Below are 23,138 nucleotides of genomic sequence, written 5' to 3'. Positions count from 1 at the left end.
TTAGAAATCTGATTTTCACAAACCTTTGGCCTTCTGCTAACACAGAAATACAGAATATTAAATAAAACTATTATTCTATTATTGTAGTTGACAATAATATTTTTTCAACCAATTATTTCGAATAAAAATAAAATGTTTGAAATAAAAAAACAAAGTATTCAATACCAAAAAGTATTTAATACAAAAAAAAGTATTTAAAATACCATTCAAAATACTTCATGCTGAAAGTATTTAAAAAGTTATTCAATACTTAAAAAAGTATTTGAATACTTTTACTCAAATACTTTTGGCCACAAAGTAATAGATAACGTTCTTTTGTTCTTAACAAATGCTGCTCCGTATGACGTATATAGACTTGAGGCTGGAAAAATTCGAACATTTAATCCCCTAAATGTTATATTTAACACCTGTAGCACACGGATTTCGCCGTGTAGCTGAAACCGTAAGATTAAGTTTTTCTTAGTTTATTCATTAATCGTGACTAAAAAAACTTTTTCTAAAAGCTCCTATAGACTATAGAAGAATCCTAACATTTAAGGAATAAAATTATATTCTAATTTATGCCTTCCACCTGAGCCAATTATTACTCGGTGGGGTACTTGGTTAGCAGCGTGCCAGCGTCAAATACTATTCCAATAATTTCGAAAAAATTAAAGAAATTATTTCAAATCTTTATTCAAATACTGAAATCGCTATTACAAAAGTTACTGATATTATGCAAAATAATGACCTGAATAATCATTTAGCGTATATTTCTGACAATAGTTGTTTCTTGATTAAAATAATAAAAAAATTAGAAAAATCAAATCTAACAATAATTGAAGTCTTGCGATAGTGGAAAATGCAGCAATCTAATTAAATAAAGTTCAAGAAGAATAAAAAGGTTATAATAAAAAAAAATTAAGCTAAATACTTGCTAAAAACGTTGCTTTATAAAATATCCAAGCTATTAGAGATATTATTTTGAATAAAAATGAAAGAACGTCAATATTTATTTATTTATCATCATCTGAATATCTGATATATCAAATATGAAATATGTCCCATTATCCTCAGCCGACGTTGAACGCTTCTTCAGCCGCTATAAGTCAATTTCGAGACTAACTGTCGAACATTTATAACATCTATTGGCACTATTTTTCGTAATGTTAAGTTTTGTTGATTTACCGAAATTTTAAATAGCTATCCTAATTCCTTAATTCATAACCTTTTAACAGCAGTAATCCCAGAAAAGTAATATTAATACTAGCATAAAAAAATAATCATTGCCCAGCATTAAAAAAACATTAGAATTCCTTTATTTTCTTGTAGATTATTATAAAAGAAAGTCATATAAAAAAAAAATCGTCTTAAATATTAGACATTTTTAGTGTAATATTATAAGCCCGTTCGTTCGACAATTTTACTATCCAAAGAACAGGGACGCACACAGCACATACGCATGCGCGTATTGGAAATACAAATAATATTACAGTAATATAGGCTATAGCCACATGCCCACATGTAGTTGTTGTCGAGTCGCATCTCATTTCCCCACCACATGTATGGCTTTAATTGAAAGGACATTATTAAGGCTTTGTTTCATTTTAACTGAGAATTTAATGATTCGACCATTTCAACTATAACAGTTAAACTGTTTAAGTCTCGCAGGAATGACATATTGTACTGATGATACCACGTTTGTTACAGTTTAGTGTTTTAGTTTCCTATGTCTATGAAGTTACTTTCGGCTCAATATACGAGCAACTGCAGCCTATCGATGTGGTTCGGACGTCGACAGTCGGAAACACAAGTTACGACTGTTTCGAAGATCAATATGATATGCCACTGGTGTTTTGGCATAAAGCCAATTTAGAATCCAAATTATCGTTGATCCGATCATTGGACAATCAAGACGTGAGCATTAAGCGTGGTAAGTTAAAAGCTTATACAATATATACACAGTGGTGGCTCGAAATTGTGGAGGCTTTGAAGCATATTGTATATCGTATATTTTAAATATGTTTACCACCGCACCCTTTATTGAACCAAAATTAGCAGGGGAGGCCAGGGGCCATTAATAACTAATAATTATATAATATTTTCCATGAAACTTTTGTGTTGAGGTCTTACGATTATAATATATATATATTTCATATGTATATACCCACCCACCCATTTCAGACATGCTTCAAATAATCCTATATCCCACCGCCACTGATATATACGTCATACACTATTTTAGTAACAATGGTCTTTAAATTCAATTTACGTCATGTCACAATTGTTTTCGTTCACGTTGTTTAGAACTGCTAGCAGCTGGATGTAAGTGGCTCTGGAATTCGGTACCAGGGCTGATATTACTAGAAGTCTATTCGGGTGATCAACAAATTAAGTCTTTCAAAAAGCGAGGAAACGTATACTCTTCAATAATAACTAAAATCAACAGTACGCATTGGAGGTGTGAGGATAACAGTTTTGTGGAACATGTAGAAATCACTTTTGAAAATAAAATCACGTGAGTCACGAAACACTATTCATTATTCAGAAATTATAGTTACAGTTACTTATAAATAATAATTGAGTTTGAATATTTAAAATTATTCTTCTAGTTTCATATTATCCTATATAACAATTGTAACTAACATTTATCATGAGTAGGTATAATACATCTTACCTATATTATTATTGATTAATTTTAAAATAATTTAAACATAAAATATAAAATAATGTAAAATTTTGGAACATTTAAAACACAAGACTCTGCTAAGTTGTTATTCAAGTTTAATACTTACAATTTATTTTAATTAATTAAATATTAAAACATTTCAAACGAAATATTTCTGTGTGACATGACACTAAAATATATATTTGAATTATTAATATGACAAGCGTATACTAATATATAAAATTAAAAATATTTATCTCAATTAAAATTATTGATTTCATTGACGTATAACGTTCATTCAGTACTATATAAGTTGTATACTAGCTATATCGTATAGTTATACGATATATAGGTACAGCTGATCTAGTACTAAATTAGTCGTCATAACTCAGAATTATTGATTTTTTTCTACTAATATTTCAATATATATATAATATAATTTTTAATTTAGCTGTTTTTATTTGGATGTGTATACAAGCATACTTTATTTTTTTTTCACTTGACTCTGTCAAATATGACATAACAATTTTAATAGTATGTGTTGTCTGAATTATCACGGACGACGGACCCTATAATAATACATGTTTGTAATATATTTGATTATAATATTTGACACCACACATTCATACGAACGTTGAAGCATAGGTTTGAAATCAGAAGAAATATGAAAATCAGTTAGTAGTAGACAATAATTGTGAACGTAGTAATATTTCTACTGGATGTCTATATATAATATTATATTAAAATTTAGAAATATTTTTCATTCATGAAAATCTAACAGTTCCTTATATTTATAGAATACTTACAGTGTAGTGAATTCAAATAAGTTTCGTATAGTGTTGTAGTTGAAGCCAATTTGTCGGCAGTGACGATTGATCAGTGTGAAAAATCAGGAGAACCAAATGCATTCAACGGGACGAACAGGTGCCACCATACGACCTACTGTACTTATAGGCCGGGCGATCGACCTTTTGCGGCTGGAAATTACTGGTGTGCGTGTAGACCAGGATATTATTCAGCATTCACCAAGTTCGACGGGGCACTAGTAGAATGTGAGTACTGCCATAATACAATAACTATATTATGATTATGCATGATTACACAAAACGAACGAATTAGTATTAGTAGAGAGAGATAACTGTATACGTTATTGTTCAGTGGCTTCACCGGAAGATATCGACAACAAATATTCGTGTCACAAATGCTTGGAAGGATGCGATGTCTGCGATGGACCTGAGAGCTGTATGGCCAAATTCATGTGGACTAAAAGGTGAATTATTAGAAAGAATAAGAAACATAAGCGTACCATTAAGATTTAAGGCTAAAGAGTACCTACCGGCTACCATGGTACATATATGCTATACAGTGGCCTGTGGGTACCTATGTCAGGAAGACTTGATAATCGTAAACAAAATATATGTACCTAATAACTTTTATTCAAATCAATATTTTAAAATATTTATTTAACAAAATTTATTATTAATCAATAATCATACTTATAATTATGAAATAACCATACTGACTACTGAGTAATAATATAGTAATCACATATAGTTTGTTAAACACGTTTGTCGGTTCTTTCTTACAGCCTGTATACATTATTCTGTTTTAAATTAAAAACAGGCAATATTTACGTCATTCGATGTGTTTTAGAAGTACGTTTCTTGGTATCACGGTCGTCTGTATAATATCTACCGTGATATTGATATGGTTCGTCCATAAGAACCGTCGAATCAAAGTGTTCCGAATCGCAAGTCCGACGTTCCTGATCATCACGTTGATCGGCTGCATCATCATGTACTCGGAAGTAAATATTAACAAAAATATAAATATAAATCATAAGGAACAAAGACAGTCTATCATTAAATTCAAAAATCAAAATTTAACACATTAATTTAAGTGAACAAGTCAATGATGAGTGACAATAATTAGTCATTAGAACTAACTATGTATAAGAAACGGATTCTCTTTTATCATCTCTTTTATCATCTCTGAATTATTTTTTAAAATTATACTCCAGTCTGGCAGTCTCCCATAATCCCATAATAATAAAATATTTAATATATTATGTAGATTGTAGGTACAATGACTAAAATTAAAATAAATACATCGCAGATATTTTTATTGAAAATAATAGGTCATTACCTACTTGTGATCATTATTTGCGATGTTATGATATAACATTGTGTATTTGTGTATTTGTAACTTGTGACTTTAGTTACTTTCAAAGCATGTTAATACCTATAGTTTTCAAAACTTAATCATAAACATAAACTATAATTATATGATAAACTATTTTTTATAATGCAATAAAATACTAAACAAATTATAAAAACAAATTTCCATCAAACCTATAAATTATACAAAATATGTATTAAAAGGACCACTGTGTGGCTTAGCAACTCTCAGGTACACCAATGTACAAAATATTACATCATCTGTGCGAATATTAATATTTATATTAAATGATATATTTCATAGATGGGCATTATGTTCCCTGAATGCACCCAACAGCTGTGCGTGGCAACTAAGTGGACACGACATTTTGGCTTTTGCATAACATACTCGGCGCTGTTGATGAAGACCTGGAGGGTGTCGCTGACGTACAGAGTGAAATCGGCACACAAATTAAAGCTCACTGATAAACAGCTGCTACAGTGGATGACTCCGATATTGGTGATAATATTAGTCTACATGGGAGCTTGGACTCTTAGCGACCCACCCCAAGCAGTACTGGAAAAGGAAAAGGAAACGAACCTGAGATTTTGGAGGTGTTCGAACGACTGGTGGGATTATTGTCTGGCGGCTGGTGCGCAAAATTTATTGCTATTTATATTAATAAAAAATAATGTGGGTACGTGGAAATTAGGACATTTTCCTCCCGAGTGATATTTTCACTATATAGCCGAGTTATTCGTATCCAAAAAACTGAACATGCATTTCCTGAAAGTCGAAAATATTCACCGATTTGGTACGCATATTATTGGTATACATATCATATACAATGAGTAACCAAGGCTGTCCGAAATAGTGCGAGGTAAATGTCCAATTTCTAGATCCAGTAAAATATACGTGGTTACGCGTACAAAATGACATCGATGACAACAACAACTATATAATGCGATGACGATATGCCTATAATATAGGAGAAGTGCTGTTCTTGGCGTGGGGAGTTCGGGTGTGTTATGTTGTGCGGAACGCAGAGTCGTTTTACAATGAAGCGCAGTCAATCAACTTTGCTATTTACAACATATGTATAGTGAACATCATTATGATGACGATCCAGTAAGATTAATGATTATCACTTATCAATGTTAACAATATATTTTCTGTGCCATATAGTAGTCAAAAATAGGGGACATTTTCACCCCCTCCTCAACCGGACATTTCCCACATATTTTTTAAGTCTAAAAATATTATTACTATTTAAATTTAATACTATTTATTATTTAATAATATTAAATATAATAATAACAAAAATGAAGTAAAAATATAATTTTGAATAAATAAAATAGGTAGTACCTACAGTTAAAAGATTTTCTAAATAAAATATAATTAATAACAAATAAAAAAAATGGTTAAAAATTCCGACATAAAAATGATAACCCGCTACTTACATAATATATCAGATATCTACTATAACGAAATTAATTAATGACCATTGAACATATTGTATATTATTAAATATACTATAATAGGTTAGGCTTTTTTTTAAGGTATCTGTACTTGTACTTTGATAATACTTCTTAATAAAATAAAACAACATTAAATATACCTAATTGTTTTTAAACAACATATTACATAGGTAATGTATGTTAAGTTTAGTTTTTATGTTACTAAATTATCTACCAACTAATTTGAATATAAAGTAAGGTCGTTAAAATTGTTAAAATAAAATATTTTTAAATATTTTCCTGTAATTATAATATATTATAATAACAAAAATCGGTTAGGTTACAAGAACACAAGAGAACAACAATGGCAGTTGTTACTGGCCGCGTTGTATATTATACTTGTATTGTGTTTTGAAATATGAACTCTGAAATATATATATTTCAGAGTTCATATTTTCTATACCTATTATAATAGGTATAGATATTTATATTATTATATTATATCCTGTCTGTATAGTAGTATCATTGATTATAAATACTATACTAATACTATTATAGTATTTATAATCAATGGTAGTATAAAGTATTAATAAAATTGCCATGCGGCATGCTATATGGTGCCTAATATAATAAGACATTATACTTTATAGTATATTTATATTTATATAGCTGCAGTAATCGTCGTCCGCGGGCAGTGTACGAAACAGTACCGGATGTTTTCATGGATAATTTTACCTATAAAATAATACCTAATTAGACCTATAAACTTTACTAACTTACTATATTCATGGGATATACAAAATGATATTATACATATCTATAGTATTATAGTATTGAATGCGTATTATATACTATATAATTAAATCAAATATCATGTACATAGATTATTTCGTCAAAGACGGTATACACATAAATACAGTATCATTTTCATAACAATAATACTATTATTATATAAATCGTCGTGTTTTTCTGTCACCGCAGCAGATCAGAAATAACAATGTAGGTAGTAGGTACATTCATTTAATTAATGGAAAATGGAAATAAGTAAATAACACAAAAGCCAACAATAAATTATGGAATTATGGCTATCAAGACAACTATTATATTTTGTGACTACGTTTAATTTGTTCATACTATTTAAAAGTACTGTTATTAAATTTCTATTAAATTACATTATTATGGTTTTAATTTAAAAAATTATCTAAATAAGTTAATATAGATAATGACATTTTTGTTTGACAATGTTGGCCCACTACTTCGCTCATCTTAACTATTGATATAAGTTATAACTAAAATACCCTAGTTGTCCAAAATTTGATTTTTAAAGATCGAATTTTTTCGAAAAATTATTTGATTAAGAATATTAAATTAAAAATGTAAATTGTCATTCAAAAGAGTAAAAAACTTAAAAATTATAAAAATTGTAACAATTTAAAAGAAATATTTTCAAAATCGTTAGTGTTTTCTGAAATAATGAGTGTCTAACCTAGTTACATTTAATGAATCACTTCATACAGAACAATATTATATTGTGGTACGCTGGTATCTAAGTAGTAAGTAGGTAGGTACCTACTTTAAAGTTTAATGTATTGGTGTTTTTAGTTGCTGCCACAGTCCCACACTAAGTAATTAATAAGTAGTAACTAATAGGGCTCTGGATTTTGAGTTAGTCATTATGAACCTATATTATGTAGGTATTAATTTGTAATTTAATTTTGTTATTTATTTAGCTTTTTTCTTTTTCCCGACATCGGTCCCAATTTCAAATACACATTAGGATTCATCCGGACTCAATTGAGTACTTCAGTGACCATAGCTTTGGTGTTCGGTTCAAAAGTCGTGAGAGTATTGAACGGCCAAGGTGACCACTGGGACAACAAGGCAAAAGGCCTAGTGTCATATGAGATGAACGATGTATGTGAAGAAACTAACGATTTACAGACAGAAAATGAAGAACTCAAAGAAGAAATATTCAAATTGGCAACTCAAATAGGTCTGTTGAAAAATTCACTTATGCATGTGAATAATAGACACCTGAGGAAGACTGGTTGTCAGAGTTGCAATCCAATTGCTTCGAATCAACAGAGCCCTACAAGTAAAACGGGAAGTTTTTTCAAAAGTTTGGGATCCAACAGCTGTTTAGCGCCTTCAACAAGCGCTTAAAAACTGTATACAATAAGTAAAAGGAAATATTGGCTTTTAATTATTAATAAAATATTTACTTTACAAATATATATATAAAAAAAAAGACTTAAACAATTTGTGTAGGTACATACACGCATATAATACAATTTAATTTATAAATATGTTTATAATATTTAAATATATAACGATCTAATACCATCAATCGTTCATTTTTGTTGAAAAAAAAATAATAAATAAATATAAATGGTTCTGGTAAGTTTGATTCTATTGCATACAAATAGTTATATTATTTTACATTTCTGTTTTTTTTTCAGTCTTATATAGGTAATTATTTTTAATAGAAAAAATATTTATCCTAAATATCAGTTTATCATAATGTAAAATACAACTGACAATAAAAAATAACCCTAACTTAGAGAGTGGAGACAAACAGTACCAGATTATAAGTGTAGTTTTGATTGAGATATTAATTTAATTTTGAGTATATAATAATATTATGATAAACTGTAGTTATTAACAAGAAAAAAAATGTATGTATTTTTAGGACTAAACACAAAATACAAGTCTATAATAAATTCAAACGGTAAAATTACATAATTATTTTTTGTCATAATGATACTATAACTACATCAAGGTAAAATAGAAAAATGTACAATACACGTATAAGTTTTTGTCATCACCGTAAAAATGAACTATGCGAACCACAATATCCATTAAAGTACCATAAATGTATAAATGGGCAAAAATAGGGACAGACCCAGAGCAGATCCAAACCCCCCTGCATTAATTTGAAAGTACACTACACAAGTATTAAACTTGAACGTTTTTAAATATTATATAAGTAGGTATAAAATCCCTAGAGATAGGTGGTGTAATATATGTATATTATAATATATATTATTTAACTTATATAAACTAAATAGGTAATTAAATTATTAGATTAAACATTACTTTAAAAAAATGTAGAAATACAATACATGTGAGCTTGAACCCTTGGATCTGTCCTTTGACTGACGCCAGTAATTAATACTATTTTTAAAAAAAATTCATGATGACATTAACATTTTAAAATCCAGATATACAGGTACACAATTTTTTAAATCAATAAATTAGACTCAATAATTGATGCACTATCTAAATGGTATCGTCCGCATTTCATTTATATAAACTATGATTTAACTCTTTAATTATTTACACTAAAATCAAACCAAATACATTAATTATAAACTATAAGTCGTGAACATAATTGAACAAAAAATTTACAAAAAAAATAAGAAAAACATCAAAGAGGTCTAGAGATCTAATGAGCCAAGTTCAATGGCTCTTGTAACTCCTGAACAGGCACCGGTACACATTGTTCTTCAAAATTTTGAATGTTTGCCACCATTGTGACATCAACGTTGCTGGGTGATGAATCAAACTATAACACACAGACATAAACTATTGTTAATAAAAAACAGAATTTCGTGCATACGATTAAAAATTGTTTGCACAAGACACTGGTATTCATTAGTCGACCAGTGTCCCAGTATACAGTTTTCAGTATGCTGACCTTTTTCGGTCTACCTCTCTGCTTGGGTCCAGGAAGATGAGCCATACTGGCATGCTGCTGCATAATATGATATCTTAACTTGTCTGACCTCGAGAAACTCTTTGGACACTCTGTGCACATAAATGGTCGTTCTCCCGTATGCGTCCTGTGGTGACGTTGCAAATGTGACAGTCTTAAAAATGACAGATTGCAGAATGAACACTGATGTGGTTTCAAACCGGAATGGGTTTGCATATGACGCCTAAGGTTTTGTTTGTTCAGGAACGTCCTTTGGCATGTTGGGCACTCTACAGACCCGGTGAGGTTAACTTTGTTTTGGGCCTCAATAAAGGCTTGAAAATCTACTTGGGTTGGCTGGTACTTGGGTTGCGACAGTATTGTGGGTTTGTTTTCATCCATATGCTCGTCCATCATTACTTGAGGGCTTAACATAGCTGAATGTTCGAAAGATGCATTATTATCTGATGAATCGTCCTCGCAAGGTACATGGAATGTCCTTGAATCAGTTTCAATTGAGCTAGTGCTACCATTTGTCTATACAAAAAAATAAAAAAATGTTTAATTTTACTGCATATTAATTTAAAAACTGTAACCAATATTGGATTATTAAATTATTTACCATTTCAAACTTATTATTAGCATCTTGGTCAGAAGTTTCAGATTTAATTGGTGTATAATTGAATGTTGGCTTATGTTTCGATTGATCGTTGGATACAGTTTTCTCTGACAAACCTAAAAATTAATTATTAATGATAAATGGTTATTTTTAAAATTTAAATTTTTTTAACTAACCTTTAATTTGCAACTCTCTAGCGACTTTCAAAAGAGAACTCAAACTGCTCTCTTGCACTTCAACAGAACCCACGTACATATACTGGCACAGACTCTGCATCTCATGTAAAGTAACACCTCTCATTATCACCGTAGGATGTTTACACGGATTTTCTTGAAAGATTGTCTCAAAGTATGGACTACACGCTGACAAGATAAGCTTATGCGCCTAAACATTAAATTCATAAAATATTTCGGTTAATAATTATTAGGATCATTTGAATTATTAATTTAAAATTATTGAAAATTTGATATAACATACCCTCAATAGGCCATCCTGACAAGCAATTGTCACATCGACCAGAATTTGTTCGTTAAACAGACATTCGAAGAGTGCACGTAAATTTTCCAAATGATTATTCCACCGTAGATGAAATGATTTATTGCCGACTTCCATGTCGTTAGTCATCTAAAAAATAAGTATAAAAATTGTATTTGTTTTTAACTTTATAGAAATATAAACGATGTATTAATTTTCTTTTAAACAGGCATTTATGTTTTTTGGACATAGTACAATTCTCACTTATTTCATCTTTTTGTCTTATTGAAAATAGTTTTTTAGTAACATGAATTATTATTTATGAATTCTCACACTATTTGTTTTAATTATTAAAGTGTAAAGGTAATTAGAATTTTATATTATCTATATTATTTTTGGGAGATTATTTTTCAATTACCTAATTTTCATTGTGGGCATATTATTTCTATTATCATCCCAAGTAATTAAATGTAAATATTTCGATAAGTGCAACAGAATACGATAATTAGATATAAGGTACCTACCCATTATGAATTCCACGATTAATATACAAAATGTTTTTAATGTTTTATAAACAATGTATAATACGCCGTTGTTTCGTTCATTTTTATGTGCGCGTAATATTGACTAGAATTTTGGTCACCCCTGCGAAGTACCCGAGCATCATGCCGGGGGGCCTTGGATTTAGTGTGTGTATATCTGTGTATATTCACTCACACATTTACTAGTACACAAGCGCGACGCGAACATACATCGTGTGCTGCGGAAAGGGACGGGTGTATGGTTGGGGGCGGGCACGCCACAGGCGGGGGAGCCGGACCTTTTTGGATAGACCTGCTGCATGCACGTCCTGACTATGGGGCAACATTATAAAACCTTAGCGAGGGTCCCGCATGTGCGCACCAACGCAGTGGCTACAGTTTAAAAACGTTCACGTCATTATTCAGCTGATTGAATATATAGGAAATTAACTGTTTCCCCCAGAAGTTAGTTATAAAAACTAAAACCAAAAAAGTCGAGATTATAGAATATTTTGTGATTTTGTTAAACTACCGATGTTGAATAAAGAAACTCAGATCAATAATATCTAATCTTGTTGGTAAATTTTGATTTTTTAACAATTTTATAAAAGGACAAAATTATACCAATATAATTTATTCAGTTATATTAAATGTATGATAATGTGTAAACATAATATGCTTTTTCCATTCAGATAATGGGCATAGTCACCGGGGCATTATTTAATAATAGTAAAAAATTTAGTTATAAAGCGTATAATTAATAAATATATATATTTTTCTATTGAAATATTAATTTTAATACTTATGATTTTCCATTGATACTTTACAAAGTTTAGCTAATTATCTCCATTATGATTTATGTGTGACCCAGTGATTCAGAAATTAAAACAAAAAGATAATATTATTATAATATTAAAATTATATGTTCTGATGTCGCTCGAACGTTTTATTTTATTATTATCATATAGGTTATGCCAGTTATGGTATACGTCAACACACAAATTAACTAATTTAAATAACACCATATGTATGAATTTTAAGACTTTATAATCAATATAAAGATATGATTTATATCTCTCAAGATTCGACAATTTCGAAAAAAAAAAACTAATGAAATTGGTTATAAATATATATATAAACGAAAAAGTAAATAACACTTCGAAATTAATATATTATATATACAACGTGTAAAAGTCTTCCATTATTCGTTGAACTGAATTATATGACATTTGGTTATCGTAATTTTACTAACAAGTGATACTGAACTTGGCTCTTCGATCTGGCAGGCAGTTCAGCAACCCTTTTTAGCTTGAAATATATATTTTTTTTTGTTTCACGTGTGTGTAGGGGGTAGAAAGTGGGGGAGAACTGCCACGAGGGAACCGTCGTAGCGATCGTTAAAAGCGCGGGCCCCGTATATATATATACATGGGCGCGCGCGCGTGTGTATGTGCGCGCGCGCGTTGTGGGGAGGGGCAGCGTGAAAGGGGGATTAAAACAAGGGGGACAGACCCTTTGCTTGGTGACTCAGTGGGGGTATAGGGGGAATCCACAGTCGATAATATTGCACGAAATAATGCAGGGAGAGCCTACGCCATGGAGGGTGAATTGGAGGGGAGAAAAGGACGCGGACCAAAAGCTATGTTGGAAAATTATGATTTTTTTTTTAGAAAACATTTGACGAAGAATTCTCGGATTTGAAGAGCAAAACTATTGTGAAGAGCGAAAAAAAAATTTACCCATTAATCAATTCGTACATTTCTATTAAATCCAGAAAAAAATAAAATAAAAACGTCGGATCTCAGTAGGTGGTGTCTATTGAAGGCAAATCGTGCTGTAGATAGCATATGTCGACGAAACAGGTATACCTACGTATTTAATTCATGACCTGCGATTGTTATTTTTGTTATGTCTTGGTATCATTAGTGAACAGTGTGCTGTCCCTTTGCCGGATGTTAAATAGTGTCTGCAGACAAGCAAACAAAAAGTAAGGAAGAAGAAATACGATTTCAAATCTGTTTAAAAATATGTTGGTAGAATCCTACGTTTTGATGGTTATACATACTTCACACATAAATATATTGATTTATGTATACATCATGCCTTTATGTATGAACCAAATAAATAATTAAATATATTATATTATGTTATAGTACATTGCAGGTCCCCTCAACGCAGTTCTCTTACGATTAGTTTGCATTTTTTTTATATTAAAAAGTCGATCTAATATTTTAAAGCAAGTGATATTATGCAAAACTTATTACAGTGACAGGATAAACAACGCACGTTTATTACCATTTTATTCATATACCAACCTGAATACAATAACCCAACTAATCAGATTTTAATATAAATATAATTAGTATCTAAGTGGAAATATCTTACACGAAAATTATATAAAAAAATATTATGTCAACAATTTTTACGTTGTCTTGGTAACGTCTGGAGTGAAAAAATAAAAGCTCGAGCATTTTTTTTTACATTAGTGCAGCCCGAAGGCCATGTATTTTTAGACCCTGCGTTTACGTTCGCAGCAGTATTTCGGGGCGGAACAGTTATACGACGTCGCCTGGGGTCGGGCACCACGATGGGGGGTTCCCAGTAGTGGATGGGGTTACCGGGCTTGTAAACGAGTGGTGGGATGGGTGGAGGGGGGTTGAATAAGGGACTTCCCTCTAGGGGTCTTGTTTTGTCCGTACCGGCACCCCTGAATGCGTATATATCTCCCCCACGATGTTGTGAAACACAATATCGACCCGGCGACCAAAACGCTCTCGCCGCTCATGTATACAGTGTTGAGTGAGAAATAGAAGGGGAGGAGAGAGAAAAACCCTCGAAGGAAGCCCCTATACGCGAGATTCCAGGTATTAAGTTTGCGAGCCGTAAGGAAAGTGCGTGTAGGACGCTCCCTTCGATGCTATATATAAGGCAGTTTTAGAGCTTCATAATATATCATCAAAGACTTTTAGGATTTCAGAAGAGAAAAAATTCCCAGACTAAATTTAAATTGTAAATATAGTGAATATTAATTTATTCAGATTTCAGACTTTTTAATAACTTTAAAATGATCTAAATATTATTGTACGTAAATACACATTTATTTAGAATTGCTGCAATTTTAATGACTTCTAGAATTGGTATTTAAATTTGAAATTAGAACAGCGTTCAGCTGAGTTAGTTTTTAATTATGTAAATTAGATACGTCAAATTTTACTAGACGCACGTACAACTATGTACACCAAAAGTATAGTCCATAACAAGTTATTCTATTATAAAATAAATACAAAATAATGTTCCAATGATAGAATCAATTCACAAGATTATTTTTTTACAATTTATACTCAGTGGTTCGATATTAGTACTTTACGGTTATTAATTTAATATAATAAAAAATATTATTTTTTGAAAATGTATACCTGTTTTATATTATTTTATATACGCGCATACGAATTATACGCGTGAAGTTATATAATATTATATATACACAAATAACGTACTTAATGAAACGCACAAACGAATGATTTTTTTCATAGTAGGCAAAGATATATATTCCCCATTGAAACATCAATACAGGATATAAGTTTTCCCTTTCTTTTTTCCTTATTCATATGACAGTTAGGTACCTATATACATTTTTATGTTGACCAATGACTTTTTCACAGTCATTACTTACCTAACTCTGTATTTAAATGTTGTTGTATTCATATAAATGTAAAAATATTTCAATTATAATAACACAAGAATTGCTATATTATAATATATATATATCAATTTATTCAGATAGGTACATTTTAATTAAGATCAATACTTTTACAAGGAGGCATTTCAAAATTAAAATAATTAATTTAATTGGCTCATACTATATTTTATGAATATTAGTTATTGGAGATTGGAAAAGGTGATATTACGCTATATGCCTATATCTATTTATATAGTATTAGTGTCTATTACTATATAGTATATAATAATATAAATATGCCTATGGGTATCATGTGTTTATTACAGATTACAAAGGAAATATTATATTTGTATTAAATTTCTTACGTAAATACTATCTAATCCTGCTAATCTGGTGAAGCAGAAAAATTCTCCACGAAGTCTATTATAGTTTGACTTTCATATTTTCTTTATTTTTTTGACTTAGTAGTTTCTCAAAAAGTCAAAATTTTTCTGATGATTGTCATGCAGTATTTGTGTTGATACTAGATAGTAGATGCTCATATTTGTAAATTACCAAAACTTTAAACTTTTATTGGTAGTCCTTGGCGTGATGTACAGAGACTACCGATAGTAATAGAGGATCCCCAATAATATGCTGGACCACAATAATATGCTCTGCAGTAAAATGTAAATTATTTGCATCCCTTATAATAAGGGATAAGTCTCAGAAAATCGTCGTAATTTTTGAGGCTAGGTCACTATCACTTGCAAATAACTTATTGTTTGTTTCACTACGGGAAGGTCCAGGAGTGGATACGAGGGAGCGATGACCCTCCCCAAATGTCACGAAACAAAAAAAATATATTATACTAATATGCCAAGCAATGATAAAAATTATATTTTATTTATAACAACTAAAAAAAAACTAAAGTTTTAGGCTGTTATTTTCACAGATATATTATATAATAATAATAATAATAATATATTATTATATATATATGTGTGGTTATTTTTTAGATTTTATGTGCATAATAAATAATAATAAATAACTACATTGTTTTGTGGATCGTTCTATTTATAATTCGGTAATTTCTAATCGTGCCGACTGACGACATGACAGATACCGGTCGTCGTCTCATATCGTAGTCGCCCGCATTTATATGCCTACTGTTATAAATATTTTCATTCGGTATCATTAATTTTATTCTGTGCAACTAACAGTCTATATACAAGAATTACCGACACCGTCACACCGACGACAATATTGGGCAAGTGGGTGTCACTCTGCTGTACAGTAGGTTACAAGGCATACTAAAATATGTGTATAGTGAAAGTATATAGTATGCATTATTTACCCATTTCATTCGTTATCTGGTTATTTATGTAGGTACTTTATAGCTACATTTATACCTTTCTATAAGTAGTATGTAGTAACTTAGTAAGTATCTACTATGTTATAGGTAAATTAGATTATTTAACGAATATGGTAAATACTAAATATCACAAATTTGTAATACACCAATAATACATGTCATGTAAAACCTGTTCTACATACGATAGAATGTAAAAAAATTAACTTAATAAAAACAAAAAAATTGGCCTATTTTTTATCTTTTATAATTACACACATTGGTAGGTATATTATGTACTGGATTAGACTACAAGGTCTCCGCTAAAATTATACCAATTTTACCTTGAGTGTTTGTTGCAGACTGTAGTGGATATCGAACACAACAGTAAAACACGATTGTCGCGTAGATAGAACTGCTATAGAGTATAGGATAGTAAACAGTCCAATAACACGTCGAACATACAAGTTACACGTTGCCCGATTCCGAGAGAACAAGCACTATAACTACCCGAAACGTCAATCGTTTGTCAATCGACTAATTTCGCTGTTTGGACAACAATACGACATACAATAGCTGGGGGATTTGTACGTATTAATACTATTTCGTAACGATTGTGACTCGTGTAAATGGAAATCGGTTACGATGACAAACGAGTCAGTGACGGTGGTTTTTGGGCGACGAAATAACGCGTTTGAGGCCAACAACTGCATAGCAGTTAAGTATATCACTCTCGCTCTTCTCCTTTACCCCAAACGAGGACGACACTTATATAATGGTATATAAAGTGGGAGACGGGTATAACTGGGTAAGGACTACAACATGTCATTATCATATCACTACTCACACACCACGATTGCTCGGCAATTAACGGACTAATGGGAGACGGTGGTGATATTATCATAAGACGCAATAGGTAGGTACACGATGCTGGACTTATAATCGATGATGAATGGTTAAGTCGTTGTTCATGTGGACAGAAGATTTTCACGTGGACAACAGCGGCGTTGTGTAACAGCCGAACCCGAACGTCCTTGTCACGCGACTTAACTTAATATTATTATTATAGTAACCAGTGGTCATCTCAAAACCACCTTATATACATAACACGTGCGATTATATTATGATTACGGTTTGGGTTCCCCGTCGCCACTGACAGACAGTGCGGTAAAAAAATAAAATCGAAACCAGTTTCGGGGGGACCGGTCCACCAGAGCGCACGCCGCCGACGCCTATATTATAGTGATGTTAATATGCTATCATTGCTATCCTAGGACAACTAACACGGTGCCGCTGTCCGGACCGCAGCGGAGATAAAATATAATATTATTATAATAATAAAGCATCGTGCGGTGATAACACGCACACGTGCTGCTGCCATTCGGTTCACCTGTTGTATAGCCGTCCGTCGGATGCAATGATCCGCGAACTGCCGTAATACGCGCAGTCTCCGCCGGAAATAGCCGGGATGCCCGGCCTTACGAATCCGTGGCTAAATAATAATATTATGTCTACGACATATTATTATATCAGCCGTGGGTATTCTCGATCTATATACCGTACACGGCAGTAAGCTGTACCTACAATATTGCGCGCTATATTACACCAGGGCACTAATTCTAGGCCACTATAATATTTATACTTCAGCTTCTAAAATACCGGTACGATACCGATGTACTACCGTGTATTATGTTATTATTACCATTTAGAGTAAACTGAATAATACAAAAACGATTGATATATATATATATATTATTATATTGAATTGTATTACCTCTTTTTACGGTTCCTGGGTGACGGCAGACGAAGATATACGATATGATAATATAATATAAAGTCAATTATTACAGTACGATATAATATTATGATAACAATTATTATAATATTGAGAACTGATCCAATTTAACCGGTGCTAGGCGTCTGCGGCAGGCAGGCTGGTGGGCGGGCGGACGTCGACGGAACGCGCGTGACACGATTCGCACACGTCGAGAACGTTACTGAATTTCACCACCGCCGCCGCCTAACGTACGTGCACGCCGTGGTGCGGCCGACGGCAACCCCCTCTAGGGTACGGGTCGGCGGCCGTGACGTCATGTGACGCACGCGGCAGTATACGCCGTCCCCTCCACCGCCCGTGCGGACGCTCACACGCACGCACACCCACCGAAGACCCCCCTTCCATACCCTTCACCCAAATGAGCACGGTGAGGTGGACCCCCCAAATGGACGACGGAGACTTGGCGCCTTTATACAACACACACACAAACGCGCTATCGCAAACACACACACACACACGTGCGCGCGCGCACACACGCACACACACACCCACACATACACTCGGACGGTGGCAGGTGCACACGGCGCGGTGGGTACAAAGGGTCCGGACTCACCCGAACCCCTCCGACGACGACCCTAAACGCCCACGCCCCTCCGACCAGTGTCGGAAAGTCGGCGGCTATTTTCGGGGCACACACATATAACCGGTTTTCCAGTCCGTTGGCTCGGCGTGCAGTGACGTGCCCGACGAGGGGGCAAACATTTTCACTGGGGCGATACTTGCACGGACTTGGTCAGAGGGGGTGTCTATCCACTGACTATCCCACCACCACAACCGATTATATAAAAATACTTGATAACTACGTGCGCTGTTGTATGATGAGAGATATTAATAACATAATATAAAAGTGCATAATAATTAATATTATAGGGAACTGACCGATAATACGTGTGAGCAGACAGGGCATCGCATCGATCGGTTCGCAGGCAGCAGGCAGCAAATAATTTACAAGATAAGGACGTGAAGAATGTTTATGAAATATCACGCCCGCGCCATGATTTGTGCACAGAGCGTATGGTGACAAAACCGTTATTGATGTTAGTACTTAGCAAGTTAACCACTGCTATTGGAAAGCTTAATTTTCTAGCCAGTGAGGGGTAGATCTGTAACGGAAAACTGCAAAAATAACATATTAATGATACACAGCGTCCCCGTTACAGCTTATCAATTTCTATCGTCAATAGTCAAAAGGTAACTTCACCGTGGTCCGTGTGTTCAAAGTATACCTAGTATGCCCCTTGAGCGCTAAGATATTATGTATATTCAATATTGTATAATCACAGTGGTCTGAAACGTCAATGATTTACGGAGGATAATAAACGTCAAAACTATACATTTAAAATTTTTATTGGTATGTTTTTATAAATAAAATAATTATCTACACATCCTAGGGAATACTGATACAAAGTTACAACCTATATTATTTTCAAAGAGTATGTTATTATATATATTTTTTATTGATATAAGTTATTAATTTTTATAAGTACTAGTAATATGGTAGGTTGAATTATTTTTTGGTAAAATCAAATCGCACATATTATATTATAAATGAATTATTAATTATTATATAATATTATTTTCTGGTATTTTAACTTTTATAAGTCAATTTCTTCATACTGTATGTTGTAGAATAAGTTCATGAAATAAATAGCTTTATTTACAAATGTTTTTGATTTTAATAAATTACCTATAAAATGCATATAAGAAAGTTGAGACTTTTCATTCACGATATATTTATAAATAGAGGTATATGCAATTTTTTAGGAACCTATTGTATCTCATTTTCAAGATTCTTATTCAAAAATAACAAATTGCTTATACATAAATCAAAAATAAACTTAGAAAGCAAAAATTGTCAAACATATTCATATATACTATATAAGTGATATAAGTAGCATAAAAACATTTAAAAAATTATATCATGTCTAGAAAATGGTGATATACCTACATTTTTGGCAAAAAACCCAAATATCTAAAGTTTTTTATTTTTAAACTACTTACAACCACAAAATCAAGATCAATAGGTATTGTCAAATATTGATGTTGAGTAATTATTTACATTTTTTCTTCATTTTTTTCTCAATTATTTTGAAAAGTATGGAGACATTTTAACTTTTGACCTTTCCAAAATACCAACTATAAAATAAATTTGTTACCGGAAACAAACCTTGTAGTTGAAGATCGAATCATTTTTATTTTTTGCTACTTCAATACTTCATAATAGGTGTACAATAAATACACATCATTGTAAAACTTATCTAAAACTCAAATTTTATTTTTTGTCGTAACAGTTATTATATTATAGAGTTTACTCTTTGAACATATCTCTCTTGTTCAGTTTTTATTTGTTATGGACGAATACAAAATAAAATAAATTGCAGTTGTAGGTTCACTAGCTTAGGGTAAAATGAAAAGTTTTTATCTAAATGCTTACAGGCGTATTAGTATATAGCGGCTATTTATCTATGAAATGTTTTCTCGAAGGGACTTACGTGTAAAAGTGGGAGCGCCTCCTGGTGTTTTAACGAAATAATGCCATTAAAATATTAAATACAAAATTGAAAATACTAATAATTCTTAAAAATTAAAAATTAATAGTAATAGAACCATACAAATGAAACCATTTGGATTTTGGTTTAATTTCAAAATAAAAATGTAATAAAAAGTTGATTCCCCAAAAAAACTTTAATAAGATTAGATACCTAATAATTAATAATATAGTATTATAGTTATATAAGCAGTAGGTATATAATATATTATAATTAGTAAGCATTTATTTTCTTCTTTGGTTTAGCTGAAAAACAAAAATACAAATATCTAATAGAATTATCTGTAGCTGAAATTATAAAATTAATTTTTTTTTTTTAATCGTTTATTAGAAGATATACAATCTGTAATATTATTTACAATGAGCATATGAGCGGAATTCACAATGACCGTGACAGCGAGAGGGGAGTAGCTACCCAGCAATAACAGTCGACGTGAAGTTTATTAGGCTATTTTACATATTATATACATTATACATGCCTACTTATGTCAATGTTTTTTTTTTTTTTATCATTATATAATAATTATTCAAGTAACGAATTTAGCTAGCTAAATCGCGACACCAGCACCTCTTTAATCTTCTCGGTGGATTATCAGGAATGTTTGCGGAGTTGAGGGCGAGTATTAGTGGATTTAGGTGGTTTGTAAGGCGAGAGCGGTACCGCTTGTAGGATGATGTGGCCACATCGGCTACAGTTGGTAGTCCAAGATCTGAGTGTAGAGTATGGTTAGTGACATGGAAGTTGGTAATTATACAAAGTGATATTGATTGGAATAAAATAAAATATTATAAATAAATGTGAGTTTCATTCATAAATAAATTATTCTTGATATAGTTATATCTTTTCAGGTTTTATATACGATTATACCTAGTTTTTATGTATGTGCATAATATATGACCATAATATTATGTAACGATATAACACAGTATTATACTATTATCTTGTAAATTTAATACGTCATATTGTTCTTGGTAAACTAAAAATAAATATGAATTACTTTGAGCTTTCCAATAAAATAATATAAATATTTTAATTTTATTTATAAAACTTTTGGCGTGTTATTATCTCTTACTTCTGAAACGTGTTATATAAGTAAATTACTTGTACCCTTACCCTTGTGGTCACAAAACACAGTACATAAAATATAATTAACATGAAGCAATCTCAAGGATTCGATTTGGTATCCGTTTGAAAAAAAAAATAACAATTTTGTCATTTTTAATATTTTATCGACGATAGGTATACTGATTATTTTTAGCATGTTTATCGTTCACTCCTCTACTTTCGGTCTATTCACTTGTAAACACAGTTACCTACCTAAGTGTTAAATAATATATTCATTGATAAAATATAATATTTTATTGCTATCAGTAAATCAGTTATCAGTCACTGACCCCCGTCGTCTTCTCAACTACTATCATAAGAAATACATAAAATTAACCGATGATAACCTAATTCTTTAATACATTTGATAAATGGTAAGCAATAAAAGTATATTAAATATGAATAAAGTTAGTATTTTATGGTTTAAAAATAAATGGATAAGAAAAATATTAAATTACATTTATTATTTATGATATTATGATTAGTGATTACTGATATATTAATATTATGTAGGTATAGTTTACTGGAAATAACCAATTGTATTATATGATTTCAGATTTGGCAAATGGCAAGCAATTAAGGTATAAGAATAAGGAAAGCGTATACGGTTAAAACCATACTGTACCCATTAGCCATCCATAAAATATTTCTAGTGTTAAATCATTAAAAAAATGATACAAATTACGAGGTTGAAGAAAGAGTTGACGAAGAAAAAAAAAATTATGCTACTTAAACGTATGACACAAATTGTTTAAATTATATGATTAGTAAATCATTTAAGAAATATACTCATGTCAGAAAATTCCCCAAAAAAATATTTTGAAATAGTTATTAGGTACGTTCCAAATTCATTTAATCAAAAAAATATTGATATTTTAAAAATTCGAAAAAATAAACTACTTGACTTAAATAAATGTTTTTACTATCAAAATTGTTCTTGTAATCAGATTCACCAATTGGTTATTTTGAATTATCCAAAGAAATTTAAAAAAAAAAATTAAGTATTGATTAGAACAAAAGTTATTCCAAAAATCAGTTCTATCTGTACACCTGTATATAGTATATACATA

General features: G+C 31.3%; 2 protein-coding genes across 3 annotated transcripts; one reads left to right on the top strand and one right to left on the bottom strand.

The window, feature by feature from the left end:
- The first annotated feature begins 1,522 nt into the window (after positions 1-1,522).
- LOC100165101 (probable G-protein coupled receptor CG31760) lies at positions 1,523-8,527 on the top strand. Its single transcript, XM_001949421.5, has 8 exons — positions 1,523-1,912; positions 2,287-2,497; positions 3,485-3,699; positions 3,806-3,917; positions 4,301-4,454; positions 5,129-5,456; positions 5,794-5,932; positions 7,992-8,527. The coding sequence occupies exons 1-8, from the start codon at positions 1,669-1,671 to the stop codon at positions 8,422-8,424; spliced, it is 1,836 nt and encodes a 611-aa protein (XP_001949456.1). The 5' UTR covers positions 1,523-1,668; the 3' UTR covers positions 8,425-8,527.
- On the bottom strand, positions 8,521-18,582 carry LOC100167134 (zinc finger and BTB domain-containing protein 24). Of its 2 annotated transcripts, none has more exons than XM_001950603.5 (6): positions 18,353-18,581; positions 11,052-11,198; positions 10,751-10,958; positions 10,578-10,690; positions 9,959-10,492; positions 8,521-9,826 (listed from the first exon to the last, which is right to left on the bottom strand). In XM_001950603.5, the coding sequence occupies exons 2-6, from the start codon at positions 11,196-11,198 to the stop codon at positions 9,707-9,709; spliced, it is 1,122 nt and encodes a 373-aa protein (XP_001950638.1). In that variant the 5' UTR covers positions 18,353-18,581; the 3' UTR covers positions 8,521-9,706. The 2 variants fall into 2 exon arrangements, with proteins under 2 accessions (XP_001950638.1, XP_008188152.1); XM_008189930.3 differs by having other exon boundaries at positions 9,700-9,826; positions 9,973-10,492; positions 18,353-18,582.
- Between the last annotated feature and the right edge of the window lie 4,556 nt (positions 18,583-23,138).

The sequence above is a fragment of the Acyrthosiphon pisum genome, chromosome A3 (genome assembly GCF_005508785.2).
Source record: "Acyrthosiphon pisum isolate AL4f chromosome A3, pea_aphid_22Mar2018_4r6ur, whole genome shotgun sequence".
NCBI lineage: Eukaryota > Metazoa > Arthropoda > Insecta > Hemiptera > Aphididae > Acyrthosiphon > Acyrthosiphon pisum.
Note: the sequence above shows the minus strand (reverse complement) of the source record. Positions and strands in the feature narration are given on the sequence as shown.